Source organism: Protobothrops mucrosquamatus, unplaced genomic scaffold (assembly GCF_001527695.2).
Source record: "Protobothrops mucrosquamatus isolate PMUCROS unplaced genomic scaffold, P.Mucros_1.0 scaffold3509, whole genome shotgun sequence".
NCBI lineage: Eukaryota > Metazoa > Chordata > Lepidosauria > Squamata > Viperidae > Protobothrops > Protobothrops mucrosquamatus.
This window is the reverse complement of record NW_015389480.1, coordinates 34,003-48,431: the sequence shown is the minus strand read 5'-3', so window position 1 is coordinate 48,431 and position 14,429 is coordinate 34,003. Positions and strand designations below refer to the sequence as shown.

The 14,429-nt window shown below is 43.8% G+C and overlaps 1 protein-coding gene across 1 annotated transcript in view; it reads right to left on the bottom strand.

Annotated features, from left to right (window-relative positions):
- LOC107297756 (voltage-dependent N-type calcium channel subunit alpha-1B-like) overlaps positions 1-14,429 on the bottom strand; it is a gene marked incomplete at its 5' end in the record, with an annotated part of 58,805 nt that overhangs the window by 14,533 nt on the left and 29,843 nt on the right. Inside the window, 9 exons of the mRNA XM_029286382.1 lie at positions 4,476-4,559; positions 5,283-5,393; positions 5,505-5,669; positions 6,276-6,477; positions 7,005-7,142; positions 8,277-8,437; positions 9,464-9,560; positions 12,134-12,145; positions 13,730-13,836. Coding sequence (XP_029142215.1) covers positions 4,476-4,559; positions 5,283-5,393; positions 5,505-5,669; positions 6,276-6,477; positions 7,005-7,142; positions 8,277-8,437; positions 9,464-9,560; positions 12,134-12,145; positions 13,730-13,836 — 1,077 coding nt within the window. The remainder of the gene's footprint in view (positions 1-4,475; positions 4,560-5,282; positions 5,394-5,504; positions 5,670-6,275; positions 6,478-7,004; positions 7,143-8,276; positions 8,438-9,463; positions 9,561-12,133; positions 12,146-13,729; positions 13,837-14,429) is intronic.

The window sequence follows — 14,429 nt, the reverse complement described above, 5'->3', positions numbered from 1 at the left end:
AAAATCCCGCGAGGAATTTATTTTCTTATCATAACAACATGCAAATAAGTTTCCCTTTCTGATCAGCCGCACGAAGGTGAGGAATTAAGGAAGGGAGGGGGGGTTTTTTTGGCAACGGTTAAGGGTTTATTATTATTGTTGTTATTCCATTATCAAGCAGCCAACACAAACGCGATGAGGTGAGGAAACTGAGTCACAATGCACAAGAGAAAGGAGAGTCCCAAACTCTCAAATTAAAGAGGAAGGAAAGCAAACGAAACAGGAACAAACATTTCCTTAAAGCAGACGATTGATATATATTTTTTTAAACCCTTCCCCCCCCCCCCAAAAAAAACCAAATTCAGTGAAACCAACCGTGTCCTATATGAGATGTTTTCATGGATGAATAGTGATTTTTTGAGTTTAGCGTTATGATTATTTTTAAATAGATATTTATTTGTGAGCAGGAGGCAGGCAACAGACAGACGCAGACATGATGTTAGTGGTGGGGGGGTTCCCCCCGTTTTTTTGCATGTTGATTGAATGGCATGATTCGGCAGGAAAGAGAGAAAACACACACAGACAGAAAACAGAAACAGAAACAGAAAAAAAGAGAGAGAAAATGAGTCATCGGCACCGGAAAAGAACAGAAACACTAACGATCATATTAGAAAGGGGGGGAGGGGGGAAATTAGGGGTTTATATAAAAAGAAGAGATTTTTCTAGCAAGGACCAAACCTGGAAAGAAACACAGTGGAGTGAAATTATTTGCATTTTACATTGCAATGCAAATTCGTGGGCACTTTGCAAGCACCTTTGAATTGTGTCTTTTTTTGTTTGTTTGTTTTTTTTAAATTCCCAGGCAAAGCTAAAAATGCCAGTTTCGCGGTTCGCGTTCAAAAAAGGAATGTGAATTTAGCAAACCCCTGCAGCCACGTACGGGTCTTGCAACAGGATTTATTTGACGGGACCGTCAGTTCAGAAATGCTGGTCCACCCAAGGATAGACAGAATAACAGAGTAACAGAGTTGGAGGGGGACCCTAGAGATAGTAGAGAGACTTGCAGTATGTACCACTTGATAGTGCTTTACAACCCTCTCTAAATGATTTGCAGACTCAGAATATTGCCCCCAATAATCTGGATTCTCATTTTATCAGCCTCGGAAGGATGGAAGGCTGAGTCAACGTTGAGCCGATGAGAATCGAACTCCAGGCTCTGGGCAGAGTTTAGCCCGCAATACTGCGTTCTAACCACTGCGCCACCACTAATGAAACATCCGATCAGCAATAGCAATAGCATTTAGACTTAAATACTGCTTCATAGTGCTTTTACAGCGCTCTCTAAGCAGTTTACAGAGTCAGCCTATGACCCCCAACAATCAGGGTCCTCATTTTACCAACTTCAGAAAGATGGAAGGCTGAGTCAACTTCGAGCCAGTAAGGATCGAACTCCTGGCAGTGGGCAGAGTTAGCTTGCAATACTGCATTCGAACCACTGCGTCACCCAAACACTAGAAGGCCTATAAACTCATAGATGTCACTCGTTTCATGTGCATTTTTTTTAAAAATCCCCGATACAAAGGTTTTCCATCCATTCAAATCTTACTCCTCCTGGCTGTCTGATCTGATGATTAAGCTTAACAGTTGAAGAGGAAAAACATCGGATCTTCCTTGACAATGCAAGAACTATGTTCGTGAGGTGGGAAGAAAAACTGACATGATTGCGTTTGCCTGCAGAAGTTAAAACAACAACAACAACAACCCAACAACAACAGAGAGCAAGAAAGAGAAGAATTCATAGCATTGGCCAAAGAAACCGGTACACCGCACAGCTACAGAATCAAAGGAAAACTAAATTCATTGATGTGTTTTCCTTATTCTTTTCTCCGTTGGTCCTGTTAGTGGCTAAACACCTCATAAGTATAGATGGTAAAGATCTAGAACCAGGTGGGGAAGGGGGGAGGCAAATATGGAGGGAGGCCCTACTTCTGGATTTCAGGGTGGGGAGGAAAATGCTCCATCTTCCGGAAGTTTCCTTCAAGTAGCTCCAATAGGAGAAGAGCAGGCAACGCTGAGGGGGCGGAGTTAAGCACGCCATTAGCTTTGAGTCGCTGCGTTCCCAAAACGCTTCAACTCCTCCTGAATTCTGTTGACCCTTATCTAATGCCAATTGAGTGTTGACCAGATACTTGTGTAGAGGGTTGAATCAATCTTCTATTCGGCAACCTAACGGATGGTCCTAATTCTTTGTGCCTGACAGCTCCTTTTGGTATTGCAGAGACCCGCATGAAGGCAATCAAAATGTCTGACACCAGGGTAAAGGGATTAAAGCATGATAGCTATGGGTTAGCAGCTGAGATGGGGGGAGGGGGAAATGCATGAATCTTATCCCCAAATCATCCTGACTTCCCTTGTTCTAAGATGCTTTAGAATTTCTTTTTGTGGCACGTTATACCTTACTTTACCATTTAGAAGGGTACTAGTCTTTCTTTTTTCCCCTTCTGTGGTCCATCCATGTCCCCTAGTGGCCTCCATGGCTGGACCTGTCCTTTATGCTTTGTAGGAAGCCAGAGAATTGCAACCCTTGGGAGATGTGATATTTGAGAGCCCTCAAATATACACTTTGGTCATATCTAAGGGGAACAGAAGTTCTTTGCTTCTCTACCTTATGAGGACTCCCCACAAAACAATCGCCCCCCATCGAACAAATTTCAAAAATGGTTCCATTCCCATCAAATCAAAATGCAGGAAAAATATATGTTAATAATCAGCTGTAATTCTGATCCCTCACAAGCCAGTAATGTTTCACCACAGATGAGCCCGAACTGAATTCTGCTGCTGCTGAATCGTGTTGAAATAAAATAGAATGGTTTTCTACTCTGGATGTCTGTGGAGTTTCTCCGTCATCCAGGTCAGGGTTGTCCCAAAGGTGCTTTTTTCAGAAGGCAACTGGAGCTTCTTGTTTTCCTCTGAAGACGTTTCGCTTCTCATCCAAGAAGCTTCTTCAGTCCAGAACTTCAGAAAACACCTTTGGGACTGCTCTGGATGATGGTTCTGTTTGGGGAAGTCTGAAAAAGCTTCCACTGAATTACGTAGACATCTCCTTACTGATGTTGTGATTCCTTCCATGGATAGAGACCACATAGTTCAGAAAGCAAAAAAAGTAGAGATTCTGGTTGGGAGACCAGCCTAGGATTCATCATCAAACCTACCACGTGACTGAATCAAGTTGTGACCCCGTTGAGGAATTCACACAACACATTAACCTTGGTAGGCAGTAGCTCAGATTGTCATGCAACTCCATCTGCTTTGCTTACGTTACAGGTCAGCCCTGCACGAACTCAGAACATGAGCTAATTCAATAACCTTGGTAAGCATCTTGCATGAATACAGCCAGACCAGGCTGTCATTACAGGGAGGGAAGAGAGAAGAGGCAACTATTACCAACGTCTGTGTCAAAGGCTACTCACAGGGTCAGGAAGAAAGCTAAATTAGATTTAAATTAATTCAAACCGTATCCAAAGCATTACACGTGATTAATGTGGTTGTTCAGTGGCATTTGATTCTTTCTCTCATGTCAAACGTTGTAATCTGTGGAAGGGGTGGCAAGAATTATGGCTTTCAAGAGCCACGGGTCCCACACTGGGGAAAGACCACTACAGCAGAATGATCTATTGCCAATGGATACCAGCATAAACAAATTGAGTAATTGGATACATAATTAATTCTTTGGCATTGTACATAGTGTCCCTTTGAACAACCCCTTTCAGTGGCAAAAAAATGACTTAGTATCCTTTGCAACCAAGGCCTTAAGTTTCCAAAAGACATTCAGCCTTGAGCTTTGAAGACAAGAATCATAGGGCATAATTCAGATTTGTCCAACTGTCACCTCTCAGATGTGGGTCTTGATATAGGCTGGGAAACATCTTCTCAGAAGTCTCCAAAGTGGCTCTAGAAAAGCTGGAGGTAAGTCATGGAACTGAGCGCAGGCTGGGGAACATGGTCTCCTTAACTTTCTCCCAACAAGGAAAAAGGCTGGAAGTCCCAACGTGGAATCAGTTTGGAAAAAGGAACCCGAACGTTCAAACCGAGTCATTAAACACTGATCTCCCTCCAATATTCAGTGTTCATGCTGTCCTCCAGATGTCATTTAGCGACATCTGGAGGACATACCTTACGTAATAGATGCTAACCATAATTAATAGTGTCAAACATGATAGACCCCAAAACAGGAACTCTGCAAAATCCCTTTGAGGTCATAAAACCTAAACACGGTGCAAGAGCGGAGAATTAGAAGGCCCCATAATATTTATTCTATTCCGAAGCAGTTCAAGATGTATCTTCATTACTTACCCATCTCAATAGTAGCCTTAGTGCCCCATAATTTTACAGTTTGCCCAAGAGGTCTATCCAAAAGATTTTCTAGATTCTCCCCCCCCCCTTTAAAAAAAATGTATGGTTTGCTAAAGAAAAACAAGTCTCCAGTGGGTACTCACCGCAATCTCTGTGACTAAAATATCAGTAATACTTCCCAAGACTGTGACAAAATCAAAAATGTTCCAGGCATCACGAAAATAATTCTGTAAGAGAAAAGGGAGGATCCCTTCAGATCCCTTTCAAAGCTCTTGACCAAAAGGAAACAACAATTCAATGATACAGAATTCAGAAATAGACCCGCTTGGAAGCACGGTGGGACGTTGAGTCTCTCCAACATCCAAGGAGGAATAGAGTAGAGTAGAGTAAAGTAGAGTAGAGTAGAGTAGAGTAGAGTAGAGTAGAGTGGAGTGGAGTGGAGTGGAGTAGAGTAGAGTAGAGTAGAGTAGAGTAGAGTAGAGTAGAGTAGAGTAGAGTAGAGTAGAGTAGAGTAGAGTAGAGTAGAGTAGAGTAGAGTAGAGTAGAATAAAGTAGAGTGGAGTGGAGTGGAATGGAATGGAATGGAATGGAATGGAATGGAGTGGAATGGAGTAGAGTAGAGTAGAGTAGAGTAGAGTAGAGTAGAGTAGAGTAGAGTAGAATAAAGTAGAGTGGAGTAGAGTAGAGTAGAGTAGAGTAGAGTGAGTAGAGTAGAGTAGAATAAAGTAGAGTAGAGTAGAGTAGAGTAGAGTAGAGTAGAGTAGAATAACGTAGAGTGCAATAGAATAGAATAGAATAGAATAGAATAGAATAGAATAGAATAGAATAGAATAGAATAGAATAGAATAGAATAGATTTATTTGGAAATGAATATGAGAACTTCAGGTAAATTTGGAACGTGAGAACTTGACTTTGGATGGGAAAGGACAGTGATGAAATAAAGTTCGTACCAATGCACCAAAGGCGATGATCTTCAAGATACATTCCAGTGAAAACATGGAGGTGAAGACAATATTGAGGCATTTCAGCATATCTTCGTAGGGTTCAGGGGCACCGTAGAACTAAATTAAAGTTGGGGGGGAGGGAGGAGAAAAGTCAAGTTGCAGCCGCCAGAGAAATAGGTCAAGATTACACAAATGGGAGCCCTCACGATCGCCCCAGAGGTTGCTCACCTTCATCATAAGCACAATGGTGTTCAACGCAATCAGGACCATGATAAAGTACTCGAAAGGAAGAGACACCACAAATTTCCACATTCTGTACTGGAATGATTGTTTGTTTTGGGGCATATAGCGGGTCAAAGGTTTGGCACTGATGGCAAAGTCTATGCAGGCTCTCTGCAAGGAAAGAAGAAGAAGAAGCAAGATCAAAAGAGAAAGTCACAGGAACATAATCTTTCTCCTGCTTCCTCCTAAATGGTCTTCTTCTTCCAAACCATCAGCTGTTTGGACTTGAGATTACAGCAAAATAGTTAGTTATCATGATCTGATTGGCTTTTAGATGTTTAGATTGGCCCTTAGACAAGAAACAGTGGATGGAAATCAACCAAGGAGAGAACCAACCTAGAACTAAGGAGAAATTTCCTGACAGTGAGGACAATTAACCAGTGGAACAACCTGCCTCCAGAAGTGGTGAATGCTCCAACACTGGAAGTTTTTAAGAAGAGACTGGACAGCCATTTGTCTGAAATGGTATAGGATTTCCTGCCTGAGCAGGGGGTTGGACTAGATGACCTCCAAGGCCCCTTCCAACTCTTGTTATTCTGTTATGTTAGCGTATCTGTACAGTTGGACCAATAGCATGGTGAAGCAAAAAATCCTTGAAACTGGGCACCATTTGCCCCAGAAATGGTCTGAAACCTTTTACTCCTCAATGTTCAACTCAACCACAAAAATCCTAGAGAAATGTAAACCATGCACCACCTCTCCAATCAGAGCAAGTACCTCATTTTTCTCCAGGCTGCATTCAGACATCACTTTGTCGCCCTGTTCTTGGAAGGTGATGATGATCAAAGCTACAAAGATGTTCACAAAGAAAAAGGGGAAGACGACAAAATAGACGACATAAAAGATAGACATCTCCATCCGGTAGCCAGGACTTGGGCCTTGGTTTTCATACGTTGCATCAACAGAGTGCTTCAAAACACTGCGAAAGGAAGGAAGGAAGGAAGGAAGGAAGGAAGGAAGGAAGGAAGGAAGAAAGAAAGAAAGAAAGAAAGAAAGAAAGAAAGAAAGAAAGAAAGAAAGAAAGAAAGAAAGAAAGAAAGAAAGAAGGAAGGACAGGGATGGAAGGAAGGAAGGAAAGAAAGAAAGAAGGAAGGACAGGGAAGGAAGGAAGGAAGGACAGGGAAGGAAGGAAGGAAGGACAGGGAAGGAAGGAAGGAAAGAAAGAAAGAAAGAAAGAAAGAAAGAAAGAAAGAAAGAAAGAAAGAAAGAAAGAAAGAAAGAAAGAAAGAAAGAAAGAAAGACAGGGAAGGAAGGAAGCAAGGACAGGGAAGGAAGGAAGGAAGGAAGGACAGGGAGGGAAGGAAGGAAGGAAGGAAGGAAGGAAAGAAGGAAGGAAGGAAGGAAGGAAGGAAGGAAGGAAGGAGATTAAGGTAAGGATTCAAATTCACAAAAATACAGGACTGCAATTAGAAATAAAGACAATAACCGCCAAGGATGTAGACTTACGTTGGCCATCCTTCTCCAGTGGAGACGGTGAACAAGGTCAACAGAGCCCAGAGGACATTGTCATAATGGAAATCATATTTCTTCCACTGTCTGGGCTGAGCCTCCACTTCATCCTTCTCGTAAGCCAGATACTGGCCTCTGGAAGAGTCAAAACATGGTGTCCAAACAAGCCACAGATCCAAGTCCGTCAAAACTGAGACTTGCTTCTCTCAACAGTGTTTTCACGAGCAGTGCCCTGATTAAAATTATGGGTGCAGCTCACACCGTCGTAGAGACCTGCCACGCCTCTTCGATCTGAATTCTTTTGAATTGATCTGGATTATTTTGAATCAATTTGAATTCTTTTGAATTGAAAATGCCCCTTCTTCAAGTCAAGGGCTCCGCTTCAAACCCCAAAGAGAGCATTTCACATTTAAAACAGCTGCATCGGACTTAACATACATCCCAGATGCTCAAAACCAGCCCCCTTTTAGCTATTTTCCACTTAAAATCAGACACTTTATAACTCAGCGGTGAAGGATCTCGGGATAAACTTAAGCACTCCAAACGACCCTTCTGTTCTTTATCAGAATAAGGGAAGTCTCTAAAACAGAAGCATATTAAACCTATCCAAAAGATTCCTGTATCATTTTGTTTGATGTGAATAACACCCACTTCCTCTATTTTTTCCTACCAATTTTGCATTATTTCCCTGAAGAATACTGGAATTGGGGATGTCTAGTTTAATAAAAAAAGAAGGACTGGGGGATGACATGATAGCAGTGTTCCAATATCTAAGAGGTTGCCATAAAGAAGAGGGGGGGTTAATCTCTTTTCCAAAGGACCTGAAGGCAGGACAAGAAGCAATGGATGGAAACCAATCAAGGAGAGAAGCAACCTAGAATTAAGGAGAAATTTCCTGACAGTGAGAAGAATTAATCCAGTGGAACAGCTAGCCTCCAGAAGTTGTGGGTGCTCCAATACTGGAAGTTTTTAAGAAGAGATTGGACAACCATTTATCTGGAATGGTCTAGGGTTTCCTGCCTGAGCAGGGGGTTGGACTAGAAGACTTCCCAAGGTCCCTTCCAACTCTGTTACTCTGTTATGAAAAGTCCTGGAGCAGTCAACATTTGCAAGTCTGTTTTGCATTCTTGCCTTAATAAAGGTTTGGTCATTTTTCCTTCCTTTTTTAAAATAATAATAATAATATATCCTCTGGCTACATGGAGACCTGGAAGCCTTTGCATCCACTCCACTCCAGCCCTGCCCTAACCTGCCATTAGATTCTGGCACCTGCAGTCTTTCTCCAAGTCCTTCGATTCATCGGTGCAGTAGAAGAAGCGGCCTTTGAAAAGCTGCACCGCGATGACAGCGAAGATGAACATGAAGAGCATGTAGACAATGAGGATGTTGAGAACGTTCTTCAGAGAGTTCACCACGCAATCGAAGACCGCCTGCGCGAAAGGGAGCAAAAGGTTGTTTCAGAACCTGAAAAGCAGGTTTCCAACTTACCATTCCTCTACATGGGTCATGCTTCATTTGGACTTGAGGGTGGATAGGATAGGATAGGATAGGATAGGATAGGATAGGATAGGATAGGGTAGGGTAGGGTAGGGTAGGGTAGGGTAGGGTAGGGTAGAGTAGAGTACAGTAGAGTACAGTAGAGTACAGTATAGAGTAGAATAGAGTAGAGTAGAGTAGAGTAGAGTAGAGCAGAGCAGAGCAGAACAGAACAGAACAGAATAGAGCTGGAAGGGGCCTTGGAGGTCTTCTAGTCCAGCCCCCTGCTCAAGCAGAACCTATATTGTGTCAGACAGGTGAATGTCTAGTCTCTTCTTAAAGACTAGGATAGGATAGGGATAGAAAATATAATAGGGATAGGGATAGAATGGAATGGAATGAATGGAAGAGAAGAGAAGAGAAGAGAAGAGAAGGGAAGGGAAGGGAAGGGAAGAGAAGAGAAGAGAAGAGAAGAGAAGAGAAGAGAAGAGAAGAGAAGAGAAGAGAAGAGAAGAGAAGAGAAGAGAAAACAGAACAGAGTAGAGTAGAGTAGAGTAGAGTAGAGTAGAGTAGAGTAGAGTAGAGTAGAGTAGAGTAGAGTAGAATAGAATAGAATAGAATAGAATAGAATAGAATAGAATAGAATAGAATAGAATTCTCTATTGGCCAAGTGTGGTTAGGCACACAAGAAATTTGTCTCTGGTGCATACAAACAGCAAAGTGATAAGTCATAGATCATAAATCATGAGATACAACAATGAATAAATCATGATATACCGATAAGAGAAGGTAGTAGGAAAGATGATAATAGCAATACAGTCCTACTACATGGGTAAATATCCTGGGGCAGAAAACACTTTTGTGGGAGTTAGGTATTTAGCAGAATTATGTCTTTGTGTCCAGTTGTTTTGGCATGCAATGCCCTATAATGGTAGTCTCTCTTAAGTCAAGGGCACCATTGCACAGCTGTTGGGTCTTACCTTCAATTTGGGGAGACGTTTGATGGTTTTCAGCGGCCGAAGGACCCGTAGCACCCGGAGGGACTTAATGGTGTTAATATCCTTCCCTTTGTTCCCTCTGCAAAAAAAGATCATGACAGCAAGGAGAGGATTTCGTCCTGGCTCAACTCATTCCAAAGTCCTCCTTGCTAGGAAAATATACCCCTCTGCCAGGAGACAATCTTCCCCCAATCTGCTGTATTATCCTTTTCCCCTCTCTCTGCAGCACCCCAAAATGCAACATATTCTCTACACTTGTGGATAATACGGCACGGAAGAAAACAGCGCGGGAAACACCACCGACAATTCCAGACTCCCGCCAAGTTTGACTTTGGGTTAACGAGCGTCTTTATTTTCATGCTACTATCGTTCTACCCGCTTGCACCCAGTGGCAAAGAAGCTCAAGGCCCTGGAATGGTTGGCAAACATTCCATCAAATGACATAAAACTGCGCTCAATTTTATCTCATTCGGGTGATTGAAGCAAGCTCGGGACCTCAAGAGTGGCTGGCTGGCTTTGAGATTGTCGCTGTTCTTACCCATCGACTTAAATAAGTCCTCATTTTGCGTGCCTGCCCACATGGGTCTCCTTGGAAAAGGGACTCCGCAAATAAGCATGAAAAACACTCACTTGTTTGAGTGCTGTTATAGCAATAGCAGTAGCACTTACTTATATACTGCTTCATAGTGCATTAGAGTCCTCTCTAAGTGGCTTACAAAGTCAGCCTTTTGTCCCTAACAATCTGGGTCCTCATTTTAACGACCTCAGAAGGATGGAAGGCTGTGTCAATCTTGAGCCGGTCAGGATCGAACTCCGGGTGGTGGGCAGAGTTTGCCTGCAATACTGCACTCTAACCACTGCGCCACCAGGGCTCCTAATGCAACATCTGATCAGTTACAGCAATAGCAATAGCACTTGGACTTATATACCGCTTCTTAGTGCTTCACAGCCCTCTCTAAGCGGTTTACAGAGTCGGCCTGTTGCCCCCCCAATGATCTGGGTCCTCATTTTAGTGACCTCAGAAGGAGGGAAGGCTGAGTCAACCATGAGCTGGTGAGGATCGAACTGCTGGCAGTGAGCAGAGTTAGCCTGCAATGCTGCATTCTAACCACTATGCACCGTGGCTCCTAATAGCAATAGCACTTAGACTTATATACCGCTTCACAGAGCTTCACAGCCTTCTCTTACAGCATCTTGCCCCCAAACAATCTGGATCCTCATTTTATCAAACTCAGAAGGATGGAAGGCTGGGTCAAACTTGAGCTGGTCAGGATCGAACTCCTGGCAGTGGGCAGAGTTTGCCTGCAATCCTGCATTCTAACCACTGTATCACCACGGCTCTAGTGTTTGTAACTTCAAATGGTCACTAAATGAATCGTTGAGTCAAGGACTACCTGGAAGCTTCTCCTTGGCAAAGGCAAAGAAGGAGCAGGCCCACCACCACCCTGCCCCCAGTTGGACAAACTCAGCTCCAATCTCATCTCGCCGAGGTTCCCTGACGGCCACTAAGATTGCATTCCACTCTAATCATGCTCAGCCATGGCATCAACCCTATGGCTTACGTGCCTGTCATGAGACAGAGTGCATAGATGCCGGGCCAGTCATGCAGAAGAACGGGTTTCAAGAAATGGACGCGATGGTTAGATGAGGAACACTTGGGAGATGGAGTAAGGTGGTTGGGTGTGGGTTTTTGTTTTTTTTTTGTGGGGGGGGTTATGTTCTGACCCAAAGAGAAACACATTCTCCGCTTCGGAAAGTGACCTGTGGGTCCTTATTTATCCAGTAAATTAAAATAATGTCAATCTCTACATTGGAAATGGGAGGCAGGATTTTTTTTTCTTTCCCAGCTACCTTAGAGAAGGATGCTTGGAAAACCTTTCTTTTAGCTCAAGACAGTGATGAAGAATCCACATATACGTGAATGGTAGATAGACAGATGCGCCTATATTCATACCGCTGGCTATAGCTCAGTGGTGGGATTCAAATCGTTGAAAAACGTGGATGCAGGCCTGGGCCTCTGAAGCCTAGAATGGACTTCCGGAAGTGGCATCCCCGCACTTCCAGTGGGCTGTTCTAGGCCTGGGAGGCCTCCTCCAGGCCTCCGAAGCCTAGAATGGACTTCCGGAAGTGGCATCCTCGCACTTCCGGTGGGCCGTTCGAAGCCTGGGAAGCCTCCTCCAGGCCTCCGAGGCCTAGAATGGATTTCCAAAAGTGGCATCCCTGCACTTCCAGTGGGCTGTTCTAGGTAACTATGAATTATGCTGAACAGAAAAATCAGACTGGATCTGCCTCTGATCTTCTTGTTTCTGCCTTGAGAAGGTTCAAAGGTTGTTGAAGCAGAACTTTCAACGAAAACATCAGAGGTTGCCCCACTGGTAAGTCATGGTGGGACCAAGACAAGGAGAAAAAGGCAGGGAATCGTGGACACCCCCACACCCCCACACCAGAACACCTGCAGACTGGTGACTGTGGGTTGCCCCTTCCTAAGACAGAAATAATTTGGAGGAAATGAGTTCTTTGAGCATTTCAACAGACTATGAATAACAATATGGGTGAGAACAGTCAATGGAATGATTGTAACATGAATGGACAAGAAGGTTTTGGCCACGGCAGGCAATAACAAGGCCGCAAGGGAGAGCAATAATGTATTACCCTATGAAACTCCTACAGAGACGATCCCAGTGAAAGAAAGACAAAAAAAAAAAAAACCAGAGTCAGCCACAAGGAAGAAAATAATCCGAACCACAACCCCAGAACACACACAATGGTTGTGTTTCCAGGAAAGACAAGACACCCCTCTACCCCTGTCCTTTTAATGTGGGGGCATTTGAGAGTTTGGGGTCCAGGCCTATCCACCCTCCCGGCTAGCCAGTAAGAATAAAATGCACACTTGTGTTCATTATTGCCATGATGATACATTTCCCCCCTTATTTTTACATCCTGACCACTTTCAGTCTAACTTCATGAGTGTTGAATGCGGGTTTGGGAGATTAAAACGAAGAGTACGTTCAAAGTGAAGAGATTCCTCCACCCCATTGGATCAAACCTCTGAAATAATTCCCAATTTCCCAAACAAGTTGGGTCTCTCCAGCGTTTTCCCTCCGTTGGGGCAGAAAAGATGAAGAAGAAACTACTCTGAATGTTCTGACGTAGACTACATTTCTACTCAAAATAATAAGTTTTATGATAGCCCAGATTAACAAAGATCAACTCCAAAGCAAACATTGGTTCTGTTCACCCAAAACAATTGAGATTGTCAACAACAAATCTTGTCTTATATCTGTAAAACATCCCAAACTTGGTTAGTTTTACCCTTGGCTGGTTTTTTTCCCCCTGTTCAAACACAGCCCAACCCTACGTAAATCTGTGATTCAACAAACGGTTTTGCTCAAACCAAGAATTTAATTCATTCAGCAAATGCAGAAAACCAGAGAGATGAAGAAAAATAAAAAAGGACAGGAAAGGGAATTTGTTGCAGATTTCTATGGGAACTGGATTCTGATGGCCAGAAAAACGAATTCCATCGTAGCTCAGATGACAATGCCAAGTAGAATAAAAACATCTGATTGAGAAGGATAGCTCCCCGAAAGGACATTTAAATATTGTAAATAGTTTATGTCAGAATTATTCGGTGGTTTGCAATGGCAAGGAGCTCCAGGAGGCATCAAAAAAAGGGGGGGAGCTGGAGGCACCCACATTAATAAATGTCATGGATGGGACCTCTGCAACTTTGACTGAGCTATAAGTATGAGCAATCCTGAATCCCGCTTTAGTTTGTGCTAAAAGACGGACGTGTTTCCCCTGTCCAATTCTAGGGGTGTGTTTGTGTGCTCATCTGTTTCTTGGCCAGCGTAGTCCAAAGGCAATTTTGTGGCCGTGTGGCCGGCAGGTCTATACGGAATGCTGTTCTCTTCCCACTGAAGTGGTACCTATTAATCTACTCGCATTTGCATGCTTTTAAACTGCTAGCTGGGGCGAGGACGGGAGCTCACCCACTCTCACTGCGCTCAGGTCTCAAACCCCTGCTGTCAGCTGACAAGCTCGGCGTCTTTAATGCGCCCTGGTCAAAAGGATGTTAATGGTGGATTATCTGCATAACTTCCATTGAATGAATCACTTCCAGGTCACAGGACCCAACTTCTAGGCTATGAGAGCAGCAGCAGTCAATTTTATTTTTATTTATTTTTATTTTTATTTTTTCAGCACAGCATCGCTCTGCTTTCCACTTCAGGAAGAAAAGCTACTTACGAAAAGGCAAATGCCACAAGAGCTCCACTGACCACAATGAAGTCGAGGATGTTCCAAAGATCCCGGAAATAGGCACCACGATGCAGCAAAAGTCCCAAGTCAATCATCTTTGGAACAAGAAGAAGAAAAAAAGATATGAGGGATGCAGGGAGGAGAACAAAAGGGAGAAAGGCGCATCTTGGTATTGATTTTAATAGTTCGGTGGACTGTGTATTGAGGAGTGTAGCACTGATGACGTTCCCTAGTTGGGTCATGAAACGTCTGCAAGAAAACCACCAAGCTCAGAGAGCACCAAGGACCCCAGAGTCCTCCTCTTCCTCCTCCTCTCCTCCTCCTCTTCCTCCTTCTCCTCCCTGCAAACCCCATCCCCTTCTAGAACTGATGACGTTACTTAGTTGGGTAATGAAACGTCTGCAAGAAAACTACCAAGCTCAGAGAGCACCAAGGTCCTGACAGTCCTCCTCCTCCTCCTCCCCCCAGCACTGATGATGTTATCTTGTCTGCATGATGTCTGCATGATGGTGGACGTTGTCCTTTAGCTCCGCACTAATGGAGCGGAAGAAGGGTAGAGGGGGGGCTTCGGAGACCCCTGAAGGAGCCAGAAGAGAGACCCCCGAGGAGCCAGAGGATCTGCCCCCTCCCTGGTGAGTTTTCCGGGAGGGGGAGAAGATAGCCGCGGGCCGCTCGCCGTTTTCTTTCT